The 20372-nt window shown below is 44.7% G+C and overlaps 1 protein-coding gene and 1 long non-coding RNA gene across 13 annotated transcripts in view; both read right to left on the bottom strand.

Annotated features, from left to right (window-relative positions):
• Positions 1-6148, bottom strand: part of LOC133477385 (syntaxin-3-like) — a 43972-nt gene extending 37824 nt beyond the window's left edge. For 2 of the 4 annotated variants that reach the window (XR_009788335.1, XM_061772046.1), the window contains exons 1-5: positions 5713-6148; positions 5052-5126; positions 4862-4961; positions 4598-4672; positions 1436-1506 (exon numbers count right to left, since the gene is read on the bottom strand). Coding sequence is in view for 2 of the 4 variants with exons in the window: in XM_061772046.1 (XP_061628030.1) it covers positions 1436-1506; positions 4598-4672; positions 4862-4961; positions 5052-5126; positions 5713-5742 (351 nt within the window). In the remaining 2 variants the exon portion in view is untranslated. Of the gene's footprint in view, positions 1-1435; positions 1507-4597; positions 4673-4861; positions 4962-5051; positions 5169-5712 lie in introns of all 4 variants that reach the window. The other 2 variants (XR_009788336.1, XM_061772047.1) reach the window with 2 other exon arrangements.
• A 3390-nt stretch (positions 6149-9538) lies between these two features.
• Positions 9539-20106, bottom strand: LOC133477383 (uncharacterized). Of its 9 annotated transcripts, none has more exons than XR_009788332.1 (4): positions 19639-20103; positions 15304-19504; positions 12307-12401; positions 9539-12209 (listed from the first exon to the last, which is right to left on the bottom strand). It is a non-coding gene; the product is annotated as an uncharacterized LOC133477383 (long non-coding RNA). The 9 variants fall into 9 exon arrangements; XR_009788329.1 differs by having other exon boundaries at positions 12313-12401; XR_009788328.1 differs by having other exon boundaries at positions 9539-16330; positions 16519-16576; positions 16798-19504.
• Between the last annotated feature and the right edge of the window lie 266 nt (positions 20107-20372).

Raw genomic sequence — 20372 nt, 5'->3', positions numbered from 1 at the left:
ACACCGCGCTTTTCTGACTTAAACATGCGGGAGAATATGCCCTGATATGAACATATTTTCTTCAATTATGTGAATGCTGAGAAAGTCAAATTAATGTCACTATGGGCCTGATTTACTAAGATCCCAAATAGAGGATGCTAAATTGCATGTTCACTCTATCAGATTGTGTCTGCTGTTGTGCTGTTGCGCATGATCTACGAAGATTGCAATCTTCTACTAAGATTCAAATCAGTGGGTGCTAACTTGCTTGTTAAGTCACTCTTGACAAATTGCGCATGCTGGTGGCAACAGGTGTGAAAGCGATGGAGACCACCTTGAGGGTTTTGCTCTTTAGGTAGCTCTGATATTTTTCATCATCGACATTTTGGGAGAGCATCACAGGCACAAAATGAAGTTTGAAGTCATGGAATTGGAAGTGTTAGTGGAAGAGGAAAACAAACATATTACTGAGTTATTGAAAAGAAATTCATGTTTTGTTTGATTGAACTTATCTCGAGTGTGTGAAATTGCAATGAAATGCATTTGCTCCATATGCGTAAATTTGGGAGAATACACCAAAAAAAAACTGGTCTGGGAAAGGCCAACACCATTTGGTACAGGGCACGAAAATGACTGACATATGAAAATGCTGAGTTGAAAGGGAGGATTGTCAAAAGTGTTCTTATGACTGGCTCCAATTCAGCTCATAGATAATTCAGAAGCTCCAAAATTTCATTACTGAATAGACAATGTCGTGATAATTTTTGTTTCTGGCATTTCAAAAATGTTTACACAAGCGTATTCCTGTTGCCTTTCATTTTGCTTGTGCCACAATGTTGATGCATTTTCTGCACCTGGCTTTCAGACATGCTATTTAAAGATGCAAAATCAGACATCTCAATTCAATTCTCAATCAGGTTTAGCAAATCACTAATTAAACTAATTTACTACATTAATCTATTTGCATAGTCTCCTTCCAGAAAGCATATGAACTGAGTGGCAATTTTGCGCATTTGGCAGATGCAAGCTTGGGTGCGCCTGGTTAGCGAAACAGCTTCCGCATGTTTTTGTGTGAGCAATCAAGTCTGCACCGTTTTTTGTTTGGGCGAACCTCGAGTAAATCAGGCCATATGTTTCTAAAAAATAAGATTTAATAATGCTGCTCTCTCCCCAAATGTCCCTGTAAACTATTAAAACAAACAAAACTTACTTGTGTCTTTAATTAAAAGAGGAAAGACAACGGAAATACATCAAGAAAACATATTGTATCATATGTGACTTAAATCATGGAAACACATTGAACTCTTGTGGAATCACATCGTTTAGTGCATCATTACAACATTTGAAGAATGTAGTAGCAGTAGTATGTTACACATACGGACAATGACGCAGAATGACTTAATGTACAGTTTCATCAGAGCATCTTGCTTTTCTTTAGAAATTGGATGTTTCTAACCTGTGATTTTCTTATCCTGAGGTCAGCAGAGGCCCTCTCATCTTTGTTTGTCTCAAGTTGGTTTTCGATGCCTGTTTGAATATTTGTGCATACCTTACATGAGTACTCACACAAGCAAGCAAGCAAAAAGACATTCTCTTGCTTTTTCACTTATCAACGTGAACATCAACATGTTTCTGGTAGAATCATTGTTGTGCACATACAGTGGATATTAAAAATTCTACACAACCCTGTTCAATTGCCACGTTTTTGTGATATAAAAGAAATCATCCATCCATCCATGCATCCATTTTCTACCGCTTATCCGAGGTCAGGACGCGGGGGCAGTAGCTTTAGCAGAATTCCCTCTCCCCAGTCACTACCCACAGCTCTTCCGAGGGGATCCCGAGGCGTTCCCAGGCCAGCTGAGAGACGTAGTCTCTCCAGCGTGTCCTGGGTCGTCCCCGGGGTCTCCTTCCGTTGGGATGTGCCCGGAACACCTCACCAGGGAGGCGTCCGGGAGGCATCCGAATCAGATGCCCCAGCCACCTCATCTGGCTCCTCTCAATGTGGAGGAGCAGCGGCTCTACTCTGAGCCCCTCCCGGATGACCGAGCTTCTCACCCTATCTCTAAGGGAGAGCCCGGATACCCTGCAGAGGAAACTCATTACGGCCGCTTGTATCCGGGATCTCGTTCTTTCGGTCATGACCCACAGCTCGTGACCATAGGTGAGGGTAGAAACGTAGATCAACCGGTAAATTGAGAGCTTCGCTTTTCGGCTTAGCTCATTCTTTACCACAACGGACCGATACAAAGTCCGCATCACTGCAGACGCCTCCGGAATCTGAGATTCAACTTCCAGACGGACCCTCCTCTCCAGTACCCCCGAATAGACCTGACTAGGGAGGCTGAGGAGTGTGATCCCCCTGTAGTTGGAACACACCCTCCGGTCCCCCGGCATCTGAATCAGATGCTTCTTAAGAAGGGGGACCACCACCCCAGTCTGACAATCCAGAGGCACTGTCCCCGATGTCCACTGCGATATTGCAGAGGCGTGTCAACCAGGACAGCCCCACAACATCCAGAGCCTTTAGGAACTCTGGTCGAATCTAATCCACCCCCGGGACCTTGCCACCAAGGAGCTTTTTAACCACCTTGGTGACCTCAACCCCAGAGATAGGAGACCCCGCCTCAGAGAACTCAGACTCTGCCTCCTCATGGGAAGGCGTGTCAGTGGAATTGAGGAGGTCTTCGAAGTATTCTCACCACCGGCTCACAACGTCCCGAGTCGAGGTCAGCAGCGGCCCATCCCCACTATACACAGTGTTGATGGTGCACTGCTTCCCCCTCCTGAGACGCTGGATGTGGACCAGAATTTCCTCGAAGCCGTCCGGAAGTCTTTCTCCATGGCCTCACCGAACTCTTCCCATGCCTGAGTTTTTGCTTCAGCGACCACCAAAGCTGCATTCCGCTTGGTCAGCCGGTACCCATCAACTGCCTCAGGAGTCCCACAGGCAAAAAAGGCCCGATAGGACCCCTTCTTCAGCTTGACGGCATCCCTCACCCTTGGTGTCCACCAACGGGTACGGGGATTGCCGCCACGACAGGCACCGAGCACCTAACGGCCACTGCTCCGGTCGGCCGCCTCAGCAGTGGAGGCGCGGAACATGGTCCACTCGGACTCGATGTCCCCCACCTCCCCCGGAACATGAGCAAAGTTCTGTCGGAGGTGGGAGTTGAAACTTCTTCTGACAGGGGATTCTGCAAGACATTCCCAGCAGACCCTCACAATACATTTGGGCCAGCCAGGTCGGCCCGGCATCTTCCCCCACCATCGGAGCCAACTCACTACCAGGTGGTGAGCAGTTGACAGCGCCACCCCTCTCTTCACCCGAGTGTCCAAGACATGCAGCCGCAAGTCCGATGACACGACCACAAAGTCGATCATCGAACTGCGACCTCGGGTTTCCTGGTGCCAAGTGCACATGTGGACACCCTTATGCTTGAACATGGTGTTCGTTATGGACATTCCGTGATGAGCACAGAAGTCCAATAACAGAACACTGCTCGGGTTCTGATCGAGGGGGCTGTTCCTCCCAATCACGCCCTTCCAGGTCTCACTGTCATTGCCCACGTGAGCATTGAAGTCCCCGAGCAGAACGATGGAGTCCCCAGCGGGAGTGCTCTCCAGCACCGCCTCCAAGGACTCCAAAAATGGTGGGTACTCTAAACTGATGTTTGGTGCATAGGCATAAACAACAGTCATGACCTGTCCCCCCACATGAGGGCCGAGGGCGACCCTTTCGTCCACTGGGGTGAACCAATAAGTATACCCACACCTGCTTGGCGCCTCTCACCGTGGGCAACTCCAGAGTGGAAGATAGTCCAACCCCTCTCAAGAGGACTGGTACCAGAGCCTAAGCCGTGTGTGGAGGCGAGCCCGACTATATCTAGTCGGAACTTCTTGACCTCACACACCAGCTCGGGCTCCTTCCCTGCCAGAGAGGTGACATTTCACATCCCGAGAGCCAGCTTCTGTAGCCGGAGATCGGATCGCCAAGGTCCCCGCCGTCAGTCACCACCCAGCTCACACTCCACCCGACCCTTATAGCCCCTACTACAGGTGGTTAGCCCATGGGAAGCGGGACCCACGTTACCCTTTCGGGCTGTGTCCGTCCGGGCCACCAGGCGCTCGCCTTTGAGGCCCACCTCCAGGCCTGGCTCCAGAGGGGGGCCCGGTGACCCGCGTCCGGGCAAGGGAAACCTATATAAATTTTTTTAATTCTTCATAGGGGTTTTTGGAGCTGTGCTTTGACTGGTCCCTCACCTAGGACCTGTTTGCCATGGTTGACCCTACTAGGGGCGTGAAGCCCCAGACAATTTAGCTCCTAGGATCATTGTGACACACAAAGCCCTCCACCACAATAAGGTGACGGTTCAAGGAGGGGTATATATATATATATATATATATATATATAATTTTATGTATGACAACTGAAATTATGGTATATACTGTGTGTATATATAAACATCCAATATATATATTTTCTCATCCTCTAAAGAAATAATTTATGTTAAGTTTAAAATTGCTAATTATTAATAGCAAAGTAACCACGAAAATTTTCATTTGTAAGACTTCTTAGTTAGTACCCAAACATTTAGGTACAAGGTAAAGTACTGACTCTTGAGTTTGTTTCTTGCATTGTTGGCAGATTTCTTAATCACGTTGGTGACTGCTTCAAGATCATCCTGTGTTTCTAAAAATAGAAATAGGGTGGGAAAACAAAATTATCAATACCAGAGACAATGCAAAGTACTGTCAGGACGAAAGTACAAAGTACTACAAGTATTTGTAAGATACACAACTGGTTAGAAATGGTTGTGAATTTGAGCCTCTGGATGTGTGTGCGTGCGTGTGTGTGTGTGTGAAACCGAAGGCAATTTACTCTGGTCAGATGTGGGGGCAGACAAGATGGTGGAGTACAGTTTTTTTATTTCTGTTACACTCTCATCAATCTTTTCAATACTGGAGCGGATATCCTCAATCTAAAACAAATAGAACCACATACAGTTCATATAAAAATAATATCTTAATCAAACTGACATTGAGTGAGGAATATGTCGACATCATACTACCTGAGCAAAAAAATCTTCCATAAAAGCCTCATTCTCCACAGGAACCTCAATATCATCCCCTCCAACATCACTTGTCTGTTCAAAGCACACATTATTATTTTAAAGAGGAGATTCAGACTGCATCAGAACAAAGGAAAGAAAGAAAAATTGATTAAAAAAAAACTACAATATTTGCATCAGGTATCTAATTCATTATACAATACAGTATTTGCACAAGGTATCAACTTAATTTGGGTCATCAAAATGTATTTGAACACACTTTATCAAACCATACATTGACAGACATTGATTCATATTCCAAGAGGTTAGCACTTCTACTGAAGAGAAAGGATTGGGGAAAGCTTCAGGGCAATTCCAACACAATTAGGTCATATTAATATTGAATTTGAGCAAACCTTTTCTGACTGATCATACATTTGCGAAGTTTGCTTCAAGGTCATGATTTTAGTTAATGTTTAAATGTGATGTGTGTAATAGATAATATAAATATTGATCGAAGGTTAAGTTATCTTGCATTATAATCATGTTAATTTGAGACACCTCTAAGACTACAATGACATTTTAATATATCAATAGTATTTTAAAAGATGATGAGAACAACACAAAGGTTGTAATCACAAGGAGGTAAGCCATAGGGTAGAACCAGTGAAATACAGCCTACCTCTTTGAGCTGAGCCAATCTGTCCTTCATTGTGAGAAATCTCTAACGGAAAAAAAATGAAAATATGAAGAGGCAAAAGAAAAAGACAAGTCTTGCAAAAACTGCTGTATCCTGTTAATCTGTAATCTGCAAATCTGAATAAAGTAACCAGAACCTAAAGAACAGCTATAAAATGCAAAAAGAAAATGTAATGATTAAAACAGGGATTAAAAGCAATAAATTCAGCAAATTTGAGAGTGTATTTAAATAACAAATGAATAAATGCCAGAGAAGTAAAGGATTTGTTTGGGTCCCCCTCTCAAATGACACATCACAGTCAATCTAACCTGAGGTCTCACTAAGCCTCTAAGAACAGATTAGGGAAGTGGTTCAGGATGACAATCCTCTCTCCCCCCCACTCCTTCCAAATACAACCTGTAGTATTACTGTATACCACTTAGAACTTATGGTTTGAGCTCAGTGTGTGTGTATGTACAGTATGAACTGTTGGTGTGTGTGTGTGTATATATATATATATATATATATATATATGCTGGCGACCAGTTCAGTGTGTACCCCGCCTCTCGCCCAAAGATAGCTGGGATAGGCTCCAGCAGGCCTGCGACCCTCGTGAGGATAAGCGGTACAGAAAAATGGATGGATGGATATATATATATATATATATATATATATATATATATATATATATATATATATATAGATATAGATATAAACCTTTTCCCGGAAAACAACCTTTGGGTGTAATTCTGCTTTTCACCATGAGATGGCAAGGCCGATGCTCTAGCGGCTGAATCTAACAAATTATGCATGGCCAATGCGCAAATTTGCATTTCATTTTGCATGGAGCAGAAAAAAAACAATATGTAACAAACAGTACAGTGGTGCTGGTGTGTGTCTCTGTGTTTAATATTCTTATCTGTAATAAACCAAAAACACATGCTTGCTTAGTTTTACAAAGTAATGACTTTGTGGCACACGAAAATTTCTTCTCTGCATTTTACCCATCACAGTGAACACATACACATGTTAGTGGAACACACTGGAGCAGGGGATAGCTGAAGCGCCCGGGGAGCATTTCGGGGTATTAGTGTCTTGCTCAAGGACACCACAGCCGTGAGTCCGGGGGATGTTGGCGGATGGTTCAGTCCTTGGTAGTTCTTCAGCTTTTCGTGTTCTTTATTCCGGATGTTGCTATCACTCAGGATTGCGACATCTATCACGGCTGCTGTCTTCTGATATTTATCCCCCACCACTATGTCAGGCTGGTTGGCCAACACTGGTTTGTCAGTCTGGATTTGGAAGTCCCTCAGGATCTTGGCCTGGTTGTTCTTAACCACTGTCTTCGTAGTCATCCCAGCGGATGAGTCTTGGCAGGTCAGTGCTGTTTCTCGACAGGGATCTCGATGGAAAAGACTTGAGGGGAGACAAAATGGGCAATCTAAAACAAAAAGGAGGCATCAATGAGCTCAGCCAAGTTGTATTAGTAACAAAGTATCTCACTCACACACACACACACCTATCTACACAATTACATGTGGGATCAGGAAACCAACCAACTTCTCTACAGTAGCCAGTCCAGCCTCACACACGTGCACTAATTCTGGGACCTCGAGTCCATATTTGGTACAGATGTTAAGGTACACTATTCCTGCTACCTGTTTATGCTGCTCTATTGTATGTCTTGCCTGCCAGCATGTCTGGGGCTTCTTTGCACAGCCTGCATCTGGGGTCCTATCTGATGTGGTATTGATCTTGTTGTTGGGGCCTGTTGTTGTGCTGCCATGAGTACTGCCTCCTTGCTGTCTTTTAGTCCAACCTTTTCCAAGCCACTGGAATGTTTTCTTTATGTCACTCACTTCTTTAATTTGTCGGTAGTAGTTCGTCCCTGGGGCCCATCTACTTGATGTATTCATGGAGAGCTTCGTCCTGGATAGTGCCTGTGATGCTCACTAGTCCTTGGCCCCCACCTCCTCACCCCCTTTCTGCTTTGGGTACAGCCTCAGGATCCTGAACTTTGGGTGGAACCGTCCGTGCATTGTAAGGAGCTTTCTTGTCTTGATTTCAGTGGCTTGCCTCTCTTCCAGTGACCAGGGTATTATGAGTATCTGTTTACTGGCAGGGCATAGGTGTTAATGGGAGTCGATTTCATGCTCGTTCGGGGCATATAGCTTGATGTCATCCATGAAGAGGAGGTGGCGGATCATTGTTCCACTTCTAAACCAATACACGACAGCACTCTTCAGGTTCAGGGGTGATTATTATTATTATTCTCCTTGGAATATGCCACATTTGATGTTCACCTCTCTAATTGGCTTTGAATTGCTTCCAGAGTTGTCTTCCACAGCCTCATTGAGTTATTGATGAATGTTCTGAGGATCCTGTTGATTTTATACAGTTCCAGGCACTCCAGTATCCATGTGTGTGGCATGGAGTCGTAGGCTTTCTTGTAGTCAATCCAGGCAGCGCACAGGTTGGTACCTCTGGTTTTACAGTTTGGGCCGATTGCCCTGTCGACCAGTAGCTGGTGTTTGGCTTCCCTGATGTTATTACCAAAGCCTTTCAGTGTTCTGCTCATGTATTGATCCATATGCCTACTCATTATATACAGTCGCCTGCAAAAGTATTGGAAAGGCAAGGTCAATTCCTTTGTTTTTGTTGTATACTGAATAGATTTGGGTTACAGATCAAAAGATGAAGATCATCATCAATAAAGACGAGTGAGCCCATTTCAGAAGCCATGCAAGCCCAAGCCATGACATTACCTCTACGATCCTTCACAGAGGAGGTTGTGTGTTTTGGATCATAAGCAGGCTTTGTCCTTTCAATCACTTTGGTAGAGGTTAATCTTGGTCTCATCTGTCCATAAAACTTTGTTCCAAAAACCTTTGTGGCTCATCGCTGTACTACTTTGCAAAATCCAATTTGGCCTTCCGATTCTTTTTGCTGATGAGGGGTTTGCATCTTGTGGTATGGCCTGTATATTTCTTCTCTCAAAGTCTTCTTCGAACAGTGGATTGTGATACCTTCACCCCTGCCCTGTGGAGGTTGGCAGTGATGTCAACTGTTTGTTGTCTTTGGGTGTTTCTTCACAGCTCTCACGATGTTTCTGTCATCAACTGGTGTTGATACCCTTGGCCGACCTGTTTGATGTCTGTTGCTCAGTACACTAGTCGTTTCTTTCTTTTTCAGGACATTCCAAATTGTTGTATTGGCTATGCCCAATGTTTGTGCAATAGCCCTGATGGATTTTCCCTCCTCTCTCAGCTTCAAAATGGTTTGTTTTTCTCCCATAGGCAGCTCTCTGGTCTTCATATTTGCTTAACAGCAAATGCAGTTTTCACAGGTGACACCCAAAGACAAAAACAACCACTATCTAATGTTTAAGCATTAAAAGGCAGCGCCTGAGGAACTAGAAAAACCCATTAATCACATGTTCAAATACTTTTGCTCACTTGATAAGTGGGTGGCTTCAAACACGTGCTCTGTCCTGAGCTGTTTAACAGATCTTGATGTAAATACCATGAAATAAAAGATGGAATTCTGAACTTTTGTCTCATATTCAAATGTCTTCAATAGACACTAAAAACAAAGGAATTGACCGTGCCCTTCCAATAATTTTGGAGGGGATTGTATGTACAGCGGCTGAAATAAGTATTTAACATGTCACATCATCTTATTAAATATATTTCCAAAGGTGCTACTGACCTGAACATTTCACCAGATGTCCGGAACAACCCAATTAATCCATACATACAAAGATAGTAGAACAAATAACCTCAGAAATTAAGTTGTGAGTAATGATGTGAAATCACAGAGGGAAAAAGCATTCAACACACCAACTGGTATTTATTTAATATTTTGTACAAAAGCCTTTGTTTGCAATGACAGCTTCAAGATCCTTTCTGTATGGAAAAACTAGTTGCATGCATTGCTCTGGTGTGATTTTGGCCCATTCTTCCACACAAGCAGTCTTCAAATCTTGAAGGTTCCGTGGGCTTCTTATATGGAGCTTGAGTTTCAGTTCTTTCCATAGATTTTCAATTGGATTCAAGTCAGGTGATTGGCTGGGCCATTCGAACAGCTTTATTTTTTTTCTTTGAAACCAATTGAGAGTTTCTTTGGCAGTATGTTTTGGATCATTATCCTGCTGAAATGTCCACCCTGATTTCATTTTCATCGTACTCGTCAAAGATGTCTCGGTTTGTCTTATTTGCCCATTCCTCCTTCCTTCAATAATGCAAAGTTTACCAGTACCATTTGCTGAAAAGCAGCCGCACACCATCATGTTCCCACCTCCGAACTTCACTGTTGGTGTGGTGTTTTTAGGGTGATGTGCAGTGCCATTTTTCATCCAAACATGGTGTGCATTATGGGATCCAAACAGTTCAATTGTGCTCTCGTCCGGCCAGAATGTATTCTCTCCCGACCGATCCTCCATACCACACCCAGTAGGCCTGGTTTTATATCTATTTATTTATTTATTTTCTTAGTTTGTTTTTTTCACTAGGATTTTCCATGTTTATTTATACAGCACTCTTACAACATCCACAGTTGCACAAAGTGCTTAATGGTTATAAAAAAAGTATGTAGTTTATATATAACATACACATACCATTCATTTATACATGAAAGTAGTGCTATCAAGACAAATATAAATAATAAATAAATTAATAAAATAAATGAAATAAAACTATATTGAAAAATCAAAATGTCAATGGAAGTTTTGCACAAGGCCACTTGAATATGGACTATGGAAGAAATAGGAGGGAGGCCTGTTGACTGTTTCACCATTATTTTGTGAAAAATAATCAACTTCCATCCATCCATTGTCTTTATCGCTTATCCTCACGAGGGTCGTGGGCTGCTGGAGCCTATCCCAGCTATCTCTGAGCGGGAGGCGGGGTACACCCTAAACTGGTCGCCAGCCAATCGCAGGGCACATAGAAACAAACAACCATTCGCACACACATTCACTCCTCCGGGCAATTTAGAGTCTTCAATTAACCTACCATGCATGTTTATGGGATGTGGGATGAAACCGGAGTACCCGGAGAAAACCCACCCAGGCATGGGGAGAACAGGCAAACTCCAGACAGGCGGGGCCGGTTGAACCCCCCCAGAACTGTGAGGCAGATGTGCTAACCAGTCGCCCACCATGCCGGCTAATCATCAACTTGCTTATGCTATTTTCAACATCACACAAAGTGGTGTTGACCAAAACTTGTTTTGATAAATCTTTCTTTTTTCAAGCTGAGCATTCTTGTGGACGACCACATTCCGATGTCCCTGTTAGACAATCAGTCAAGCACTTAACGCGTGTCACGTCTGTGTACCGCTAATCTGGGAAAAATGGCCGCATTTACAAAAGAAAAGTGGCTAATTGTAGGCCGTTGAGTTGTTAATTTTAAACCACAGAGCCTTTGGGCTGTCCACTAGGCATTTCAGCAAGAGTAAGAAAACCCTGGGTTTTCTAGTGTTAACTGGCTTGTCCAAATGTTGTTCAGCAAACTTTAAAAGACCTTTGACTGTCATGAACAGAACAAAGGACAGGACTCAAAATGCACGACTCCAATTCAATGGACAGTTTCAAAAAGAGAGGTTTCATAAACGGGCAGAGGTCGGTACACAGGCAGGCAATCCGCAAAGGCAACAGTATCCAAAAAACGTGAGGCAAAAAGGCAAGGTCAATAATCAGAACAGGGTCTGACTCAGTTACGTGGAAACAAGGAATGCTGGAATGTGAAAACAAGGTACAACGAACTGGCGACCAGAAAGAATGAGACACGAGGTTAAATACATGGGGTAATTAGGGTAAGCGAGTCACAGGTGGGGAAGATGCTCTCAGGATCAGGTGTGTACGAGACAAGACAACAACGGGGGAAGACAACAACCATAACACACACCCATGACAGTAACCCCCCCCGCCACCCCCTTAATGGCCGGCCCCAGACAGCCCCGGAGCTCCGGGAGCCTCAGGCTGCGCAACATGGAAGTCCCGAATGAGCGAGTCATCAACGACAAGCCTAGACGGCACCCATGAACATTCCTCAGGCCCGTAGCCCTGCCAGTCCACCAGATATTGCAACCCCCTCCTCTCCGACGAGACGACAACAGCCACCTCACCGTGAAGACGGGGCCCCCGTCCACAAAACGAGGGGGCGGAGGGGGCCTGGGAGGCAGGCCGACGTGAAATGCAGGGTGGACCCGCATCGACCTTGAGAGCCTAAGCTTCATGGTGACAGGGTTGATGACCTTTGTGATGAGGAAGGACCCAATGAACCTGGAAGCCAGCTTCTGGGACTCCACCCAGAGTGGAAGATGCTTGGTGGAGAGCCAAACTCGCTGACCCACTTTGTAGTTCGGGGCCGGTGTCCTCTTACAGTCAGCTGCAGTCTTGTAGGACTGTCCTTGGCGTAGCATCATTTGGCGGGCTCGCTCCCAGGTCCTCCTGCAGCATCTCACCAAGGTCAATGCAGATGGAACCGTGGACTCTGGGGCTATGGCAGGAAACAGAGATGGTTGGTAACAATGCACAATGTGAAACGGCAATAGACCAGTGGATGCAGAGGGGAGAGAATTGTGAGAGAAATCAACCCAAACCAGCTTCTGAGTCCAGGATTGTGGCTCCTGTGAAGCGAGACATCGGAGCCCAGTTTCCAGGTCCTGGTTCAGCCTCTCAGTTTGTCCATCTGTTTCAGGATGAAACCCAGATGACAGACTGATGGTAGCACCTATTAAACTGCAAAACTCCTTCCAAAATCATGAAACGAATTGGGGGCCCCTATCCGATACCATATTCTTGGGAAAACCATGCAACTTGAATACCTGGTTTATCATCAACTCGGCAGTTTCGGCAGTGCAATAAAGTGTGCCATCTTAGAGAACCTGTCAACAACTGTGAGAACGGTGGTATTTCCTTTAGTGGCCGGTAATCATGTCACAAAGTCTACGGAAATGTCTGACCAAGGACGTTGTGGTATTGGCAGGGGTCGCAACTCCCCAGAAGGACGTTGACAAGAGGGCTTGTTAGCAGTGCATACCTGGCAAGCATTGACGTAATGGATAACATCTTGTCTAACATTAGGCCACCAAAAGCGCTGTTCGGCCACAGATTGCGTTTTGGCAATCCCTGGGTGACATACAGTCCTGTTTTTTTGTCTTGAGTTTGTTGTCACATTTCTGTCTGGCCAATTATATATTACTCGTGCACTCACTGTAGTAGTCTCGCCACGCTGCACTATTTGCATATCTGTTGTTGACCAATACTGGCCACTCATGCCAGAGTAGCATCTGCACCACTTGCACACTGACTGAGGAGTATCTGCAACATTTCCACAATCAACATTGTCCCAGATTATCGCGCTACTCGTCACTTTCAACTGCATACACTCCTTGAAGTCTCGGCGCCCTTTGCACAATGTCATTGCACCGGACTATTGCTGCATTAGTCATTCAAACTGCTCTAAGTGCTGGAGGACTTTGCATCTTTTTGCACAATTGTCAAAAAAATAAAAAATTGTACCGGCATTACCAGATAACAAGCAAACCTTTATTGCTCAGTGACCGTTTTTCTCAATGTCTTTATGTCTTAAAAGTGTTCTCTGTCAATTGACTGTCGGTTGTCGTACTAGAGCAGCTCCAACTACCGGAGACAAATTCCTTGTGCGTTTTTTGGACATACTTGGCAAAATAAAGATGATTCTGATTCTGTTAGTGTGAGCCCAGTGGATAACTCTTCCCATTAAGGTCGGGACCACATAAAACCTGTTTTCAAGGCAATCTTCAGGGTTAAGAGTGTTATTCAGAGCCTCTTTTACCACAGTTCCAATGTCCCAAACAAAAGCAGAAATAAAACATGACTTGGGAAAATGGCTTTAGGGTCGGACAAATAATTCTCTTCGCAGAAAATACATAATAAAGCATATGGCTTACCATTTTTAGAACAAGGTCGGTAGGATAACGTGAAATTAAATATTGTGAAGAATAGAGCCCATCTAGCCTGCCTAGCATTTAATCTTTTAGCAGACTTAAGATACTCAAGGTTCTTGTGATCTGTCCATACTAAAAACGGGGTCAAAGCCCCTTCGAGCCAGTGCCTCCACTCCACCTTGACAGCCAGCAGTTCACAATCACCTATGTCATAATTTCTCTCGGCTGGAGTCAGTTTTTTTAGAGAGATAAGCACATGGATGTAATTTACCATCCTTGAGACATTTCTGGGAGAGCACTGCTCCTATTCCGGCATCAGATGCATCAACTTCTACAACAAACTGCTGTTTGGGATCTGGCAAAGTGAGGACGGGAGCGGAGGTAAAGCTCAATTTTAGTTTTTGAAAAGCTGACTGACAAAGCGGGTTCCACACAAAGGGTCTGTGTGGCGGGTAAGATCATGCAAAGGCGAGGCTATTGAACTGAAATTTCTAATGAACTTTCTGTAGAAATTTGCGAACCCTAAGAACCTTTGTACGTCCTTGCGTGCCGTGGGAGTGGGCAATTAGTCACGGCATCAACTTTGCAAGGGTTCATTTTGATTTCACCTTGAGCCAGCACGAAACCCAGAAAAGAAACAGATGCCTTGAGGAACTCACATTTCTCAGCCTTGACATATACTTCATTCTGCAGTAACCGCTGCAACACAGAGTGGACATGAATAATGTGAGTCTCCTCATCTGGGGAGACTGTCAAACTCCTGAAGTTTGCAGATGACACCACTGTCATCGGCCTCATCAAGGACGGTGACGAGTCTACATATCGACAGGAAGTGGAGCGGCTGGAGCTGTGGTGCGGCCGACACAACCTGGAGAACAAGTGGGCGACTAACATCAACTCCGTCCTCAAAAAGGCCCAGCAGAGGATGTACTTCCTGCGGCTTCTGAGAAAGCACGGCCTGCCACCGGAGCTGCTGAGACAGTTCTACACAGCGGTAGTCGAATCAGTCCTGTGTTCTTCCATCACAGTCTGGTTTGGTGCTGCTACAAAAAAGGACAAACTCCGACTGCAACGGACAATCAAAACTGCTGAAAGGATTGTCGGTACCCCCCTACCCACCATTGAGGACTTGCACGCTGCCAGAACTAAGACAAGGGTGTGCAAAATCCTCTCTTGCGATAAGTCGGGTTCAACAGATGGGGTCTGTGGAATATCATTTAAAACATATCCCTGAACATTACATGGAGCCTTGAAACAGTTCTGGGCGCAACTGCTGCCCCATGACATAACATGCCCAGAGGACGAGTCAATGTGGGGGTTATGTAATTTCAACAAAGGGTTCCTTAAAATAAGGTCATAATTCATAGCATCAAAAACATGAAAACTAATGCCTTCCGAGAGAGAATCAGGAAATGTTAATGTGAGTGTTTGGGCGCGGTGAGTGATCTTGCCCATAAAACTGCCATCTGCAGCATAAGCATTGCGGTGGCATCTTACTTGAAAGGTTGTAAGATGCATTCGTCTAACTAGGAGGGAGTTGAGTAAATTTGTGTCAGACCCAGAGTCAATAAATACAGATGTATGAATCACTTGATCTGGAGAGCATTGTGTCACTTTAGGAAGAACATGGGTAGGGTCTTTCTGAATAAGATTTAGACTCACCGCTCCCGTGCCCTTGTTACCGGCACCCGCAACTTTGACATGACAGTTGCTCAGCACCGCCCTTCCCTCAGCCGGGGTTGACGTTCCTCAGGGGAGAGACGGAACCTGCCCAGTTGCATGGGTTCATCCGTGGTGACGCTAGCCAGTGGATTGAGACTGGCAACAGGGGATCTGCCTTGCTTTAGCTGGTCACCGAGGCTCATCCTCTAAGTGGACGTTGACGCATCCTTCCGCCGATCTCTCTCCAGCTCGTGATCCAAAAGCATTTTGTCGATCTTTATGGTGAGACCGATGAGAGTGTCCAAATCAATTGGCAGGTCTTGTGGGACCAAGTGATCTTTGAGGGCGGGGGATAGTCCTTGAAAGAATGCATCGAGTAGTGCCCTGTTATTCCACTGACTCTCAGCTGCTAGAATGCAAAACTCAATCGCGTAATCTGACACCCTGCGCTTGGCTTATTGTAAGGTGACAAGGGAGCGAGCTGCCTCACGATCTTGTATGCAATACTGAAAAACTTGCTCCATAGTCTTTACAAAAGATGCCCAAGAATGACACGCGGCAGAATTGCGGCTCCATTCAGCAGTAGCGCACGCCTCCGCACGACCAGTCAGGTGGGAAATGACAAAAGCGACCTTTGCCCGCTCGATGGGGAAGGCAGCTGCCTGCAGCTCAAAGTGGAGTTCGCACTGAGTGATGAACGGCTTAATATTCCCGGAATCTCCAGCGAAACTCTCCGGTCGAGAGAGCTGTGGGCAGACAGCAGCGCAGGTGGCAGGTGACTGCTTCACATGGAAATGGTGGTACAGTGGCGGCATCGGGTGCTGTGCCAGCTGGTTCCTTCTTCTGAACCATATTCATCAGAACTTCAAACTCTGAGGCCACCTGCCTCATCATAGTGTCCTGATGCTCTGACAGTCTCTTCAGATGAAGATGGAGGGCAGCAAGCTGCTCATCCTCCTTCGAGATGTGTTGACGCTGCGCTCGAAGGGCTTTGGCACTGGGTCTGAGTCTGCTGGGTCAGTTTGTTCTGTCATGAAAGGAACAAAGGAGAGGACCCAAAATGGACGACTCCAATTCAATGGAAAGTTTCAAAAAGAGAGGGTTAATAAACGGGCAGAGGTCAGTACACAGGCAGCCAATCCGCAAAGGCAACAGTATGCAAAAAACATGAGGCAAAAAGGCAAGGTCAATAATCAGAACAGGGTCGAGGCTTACTATCAGTCGGTGACGTGGAAACAAGGAATGCTGGAACGTGACAACAAGGTACAACGAACTGGGGACCAGAAAGAATGAGACACGAGGTTAAATGCATGGGGTAATTAGGGTAAACAAGGCACAGGTGGGGAAGATGCTCTCAGGAGCAGGTGTATACAAGACAGGGGGAAGACAACAACCATAACACACACCCATGACATTGACATGCTTTGTTTTCAGCAATGGGGTCTTGCGTGGTGAGAATGCATACAGGCCGTGGCGGCGGAGTACATTACTCACTGTTTTCCTTGTGACAACAGTGCCTGCTCATTCCAGGTCTTTTTGAAGCTCTCCACAGGTGGTCCTTGGCTCTTGGGCAACTCTTCTTATTATTATTTGCACTCCTCTGTCAGAAATCTTGCGAGGATCACCTGATCGAGGCAAATTTGTGGTAGTATGATTGCAGCATGCCTGCGACCCTAGTGAGGATAAAGCGGTACAGAAAATGGATGGATGGATGATCAGCTTGCAACTTACGTACTATGGACCCAACCGTGCTCACTGAAAGGTTCGCAAGCTTAGATGTGAGCCTTAAACCAATATCAATGTTACATTTTGCAACAATTAGTTCGTGATGGTCTTGAGACAGCTCTCTGCTCTTACCCATCATGAGATGTGTCTTGACTCACACCTTGGCAATGAGATCTTTTTCAAGGCCATCAATTAGGACTGAACCAGCTGATATTCATTTGCTGTATTGTTGTTTGATTATTGTCTTTATATGTATGGATTGCTTGGGTTGTTCCCAACGTCTGGTGAATTTTTCAGGTCAATAGCACCTTTGGAAGTATATTTATCCATCCATCCATTTTCTGAGCCGCTTCTCCTCACTAGGGTCGCGGGCGTGCTGGAGCCTATCCGAGCTGTCATCGGGCAGAAGCCGGGGTACACCCTGAACTGGTTGCCAGCCAATCGCAGGGCACATACAAACGAACAACCATTCGCACTCACAGTCACACCTACGGGCAATTTAGAGTCTCCAATTAATGAATGTTTTTGGGATGTGGGAGGAAACCGGAGTGCCCGGAGAAAACCCACGCAGGCACGGGGAGAACATGCAAACTCCACACAGGCGGGACCGGGGATTGAACCCAGGTCCTCAGAACTGTGAGGCTGACGCTCTAACCAGTCGGCCACCGTGCCGCCGAAGTATATTTTACTGTGTGTGTGTGTGTGTGTGTGTGTGTGTGTGTGTGTGTGTGTGTGTGTGTGTGTGTGTGTGTGTGTGTGTGTGTGTGTGTGTGTGTGTGTGTGTGTGTTCAGGACTATTTCAACTGTGGAGTGTTCTTTGTTTTTGGAGTGTTCTTTCATTGTTTAGAGTCCTTTATGACCATTGTATGTCACTTTGAAATTTCCTCATATCCTGTTTAGACGTCATAAGTCAAATTTGTCATAAGTCAGAAAGTAGAACGACATGCATGGCTGCTATTGTGGTTTTCTGAGTGGATTTTAATCTTTCTCCACCCACTTCTATGCCTGTTAATGCGTATTAACAATTTTCTGTAAGAATACATGTCATACATTTCCTTAATGTATTTGCCTAGTCTTTGTACATGTATGTATCCATCTCTATTTCGTGTTACTTTGTGTGACAGTTTCACACTGTGGTTTATTAAAGCTTCCAAATCAAGTCAACTGGATTTTCACAAGATTGGACAACATTGTCCTATTCATGACAAGCCTCATTCATGAATTAACTGCAAGGCCTTCAGAGATAAGTGTTACAAAGACTGAACAGTTTCTGAAAGACCAACTGGATTTCAACTGGATTTATTAAACCCCGTGTCTAGCTGACTGAGTAAACTACCGCTGGTGAGACTGAAACAGTGAAAAGACAGCAATACAATAGGCGATAGGAGATTCTGAGAGGATTCCTCACACAACTCGCTGTAGACCTCCATTGTCATCTCAACCCCATTGCTTCCATATCTGCTTCCACAGAATGATGGGATAATGAGACCTCAAGGAGTGTATTGATACACTACACAAACTGTGTGTTGGTCCCTCAATAGTTACCCCTGCAGTAGTTCTAAAATCCATCCAGCCATCCATCCATTTTCTGAGCCGCTTCTCCTCACTAGGGTCGCGGGCGTGCTGGAGCCTATCCCAGCTGTCATCGGGCAGGAGGCGGGGTACACCCTGAACTGGTTGCCAGCCAATCGCAGGGCACATCGAAACAAACAACCATTCGCACTCACAGTCATGCCTACGGGCAATTTAGAGTCTCCAATTAATGCATGTTTTTGGGATGTGGGAGGAAACCGGAGTGCCCGGAGAAAACCCACGCAGGCACGGGGAGAACATGCAAACTCCACACAGGCGGGGACGGGGATTGAACCCCGCACCTCAGAACTGTGAGGCTGACGCTCTAACCAGTCGCCCACCGTGCCGCCAGTTCTAAAATCATTGCAGGTAAACAAAATGAAACTAAGATGGAAAAGCTTACCTGCTACATAAGCCTGTGAAATCATATTTAATCACGAGTCCTTTACTTAAAACATGATCTCATCATTGTATGATTTCATTTGCTCAATTTGTTGCCTGAGTTGTTTATGAGAAGAGTTTAAAATTTGCTTCAAACCTTGTTTGTGTAAATGCTAAAATTAGTTGGTGTGTAAAATATAGCAAATTTGTCATCAAATTCAGAGTTAACATTTTAACTTATTTTGTTTAACTTCAGTGTTCAATCATATGAAATAAAAGACAAAATATTCATTCATTTATTAATTTCATTATTTTCTTTGCTCAAAGGCAATTTCTCCTCTTAGACACCAGTTCCCCTACCTCAGATAAAACTCTTTCACAGGGTACATATGAAGATGGTGAGCATAAAAATTTTACTGTGATTTGATAAGCTTCAGGAGCTCCCTGAGTCCCTCATTTTCAACAATGGTGAGTGGCTGACAGTCTTTGATGATCATGTTGACCACAGCTTGCTTGTTAGGAACTGCAAGCCAAAAGGAAATATTTTATTAAAAGCTTATTAAAGGACTGTAATTTTTACAAACAATATTACAGTCACACAAAGCCTTTTGTGTGTAATAAACTATTTTAGAATTGTTTTTGTGAATTTCAACATACCTGGGGTACTCCCATTAGTATCTGCCAATTCTTCATTGTCATGCCGAGCTCTATAATACCTCAACATTGATGAAGTGCTCTTATTGATGTAAAGATAGCCGTGTGGAGCAGAGCCGACACGTCACCTACAATAAAATAAAAAGTTAATTTATCTGAAAACAATTCAAACCTCTTACCAGAAAAGAGTACAAACTTATTTAATTTAAAAAAACTAAGAAAAAGGAGAAAAAGATTTATCTTATTTAGCGTCAAAAGATCAAAATTATTCCAGACTGGGGGGAAAACTTCTTGGAACGATCCATGAAGTCAGTGGAACAAGGTGAGGGCAAGCAAAAATCCAAAATCCGACAGCAACAGCAAAACTCCATCCAAAAAATCCACAACATGTCAACAGTTTGTTTCCTTATAAACACAATTTGGCACAGCACATCCAAATGACACACTTCCTGTATTGGTCACATGTTTTTTTTCTTAAAGCGATACACGCACCAATACGGGGTTTCACTCTTGTGCGCTCGGCACAGTGCTGACGCATCAGTGTTGTTCGTTCCATCACTACTTCCACATCCAACATCATCATGTCTTCAGGCCATTGCAAGGACGCTTTACAGCATGATGAGAAACTGTCAGCATCTGCATCAAGATCATACAGATCAAAGAGGTCTTTACTCTCCAGTTCCAGCATGGTAGTTGTTCAAGCTAGAGCTCAAGCAGAAGCAGCCAAAGAAACCTCT

The sequence above is a fragment of the Phyllopteryx taeniolatus genome, chromosome 4 (assembly GCF_024500385.1).
Source record: "Phyllopteryx taeniolatus isolate TA_2022b chromosome 4, UOR_Ptae_1.2, whole genome shotgun sequence".
Lineage (NCBI taxonomy): Eukaryota > Metazoa > Chordata > Actinopteri > Syngnathiformes > Syngnathidae > Phyllopteryx > Phyllopteryx taeniolatus.
This window is presented reverse-complemented; position numbering and strand designations above follow the sequence as displayed.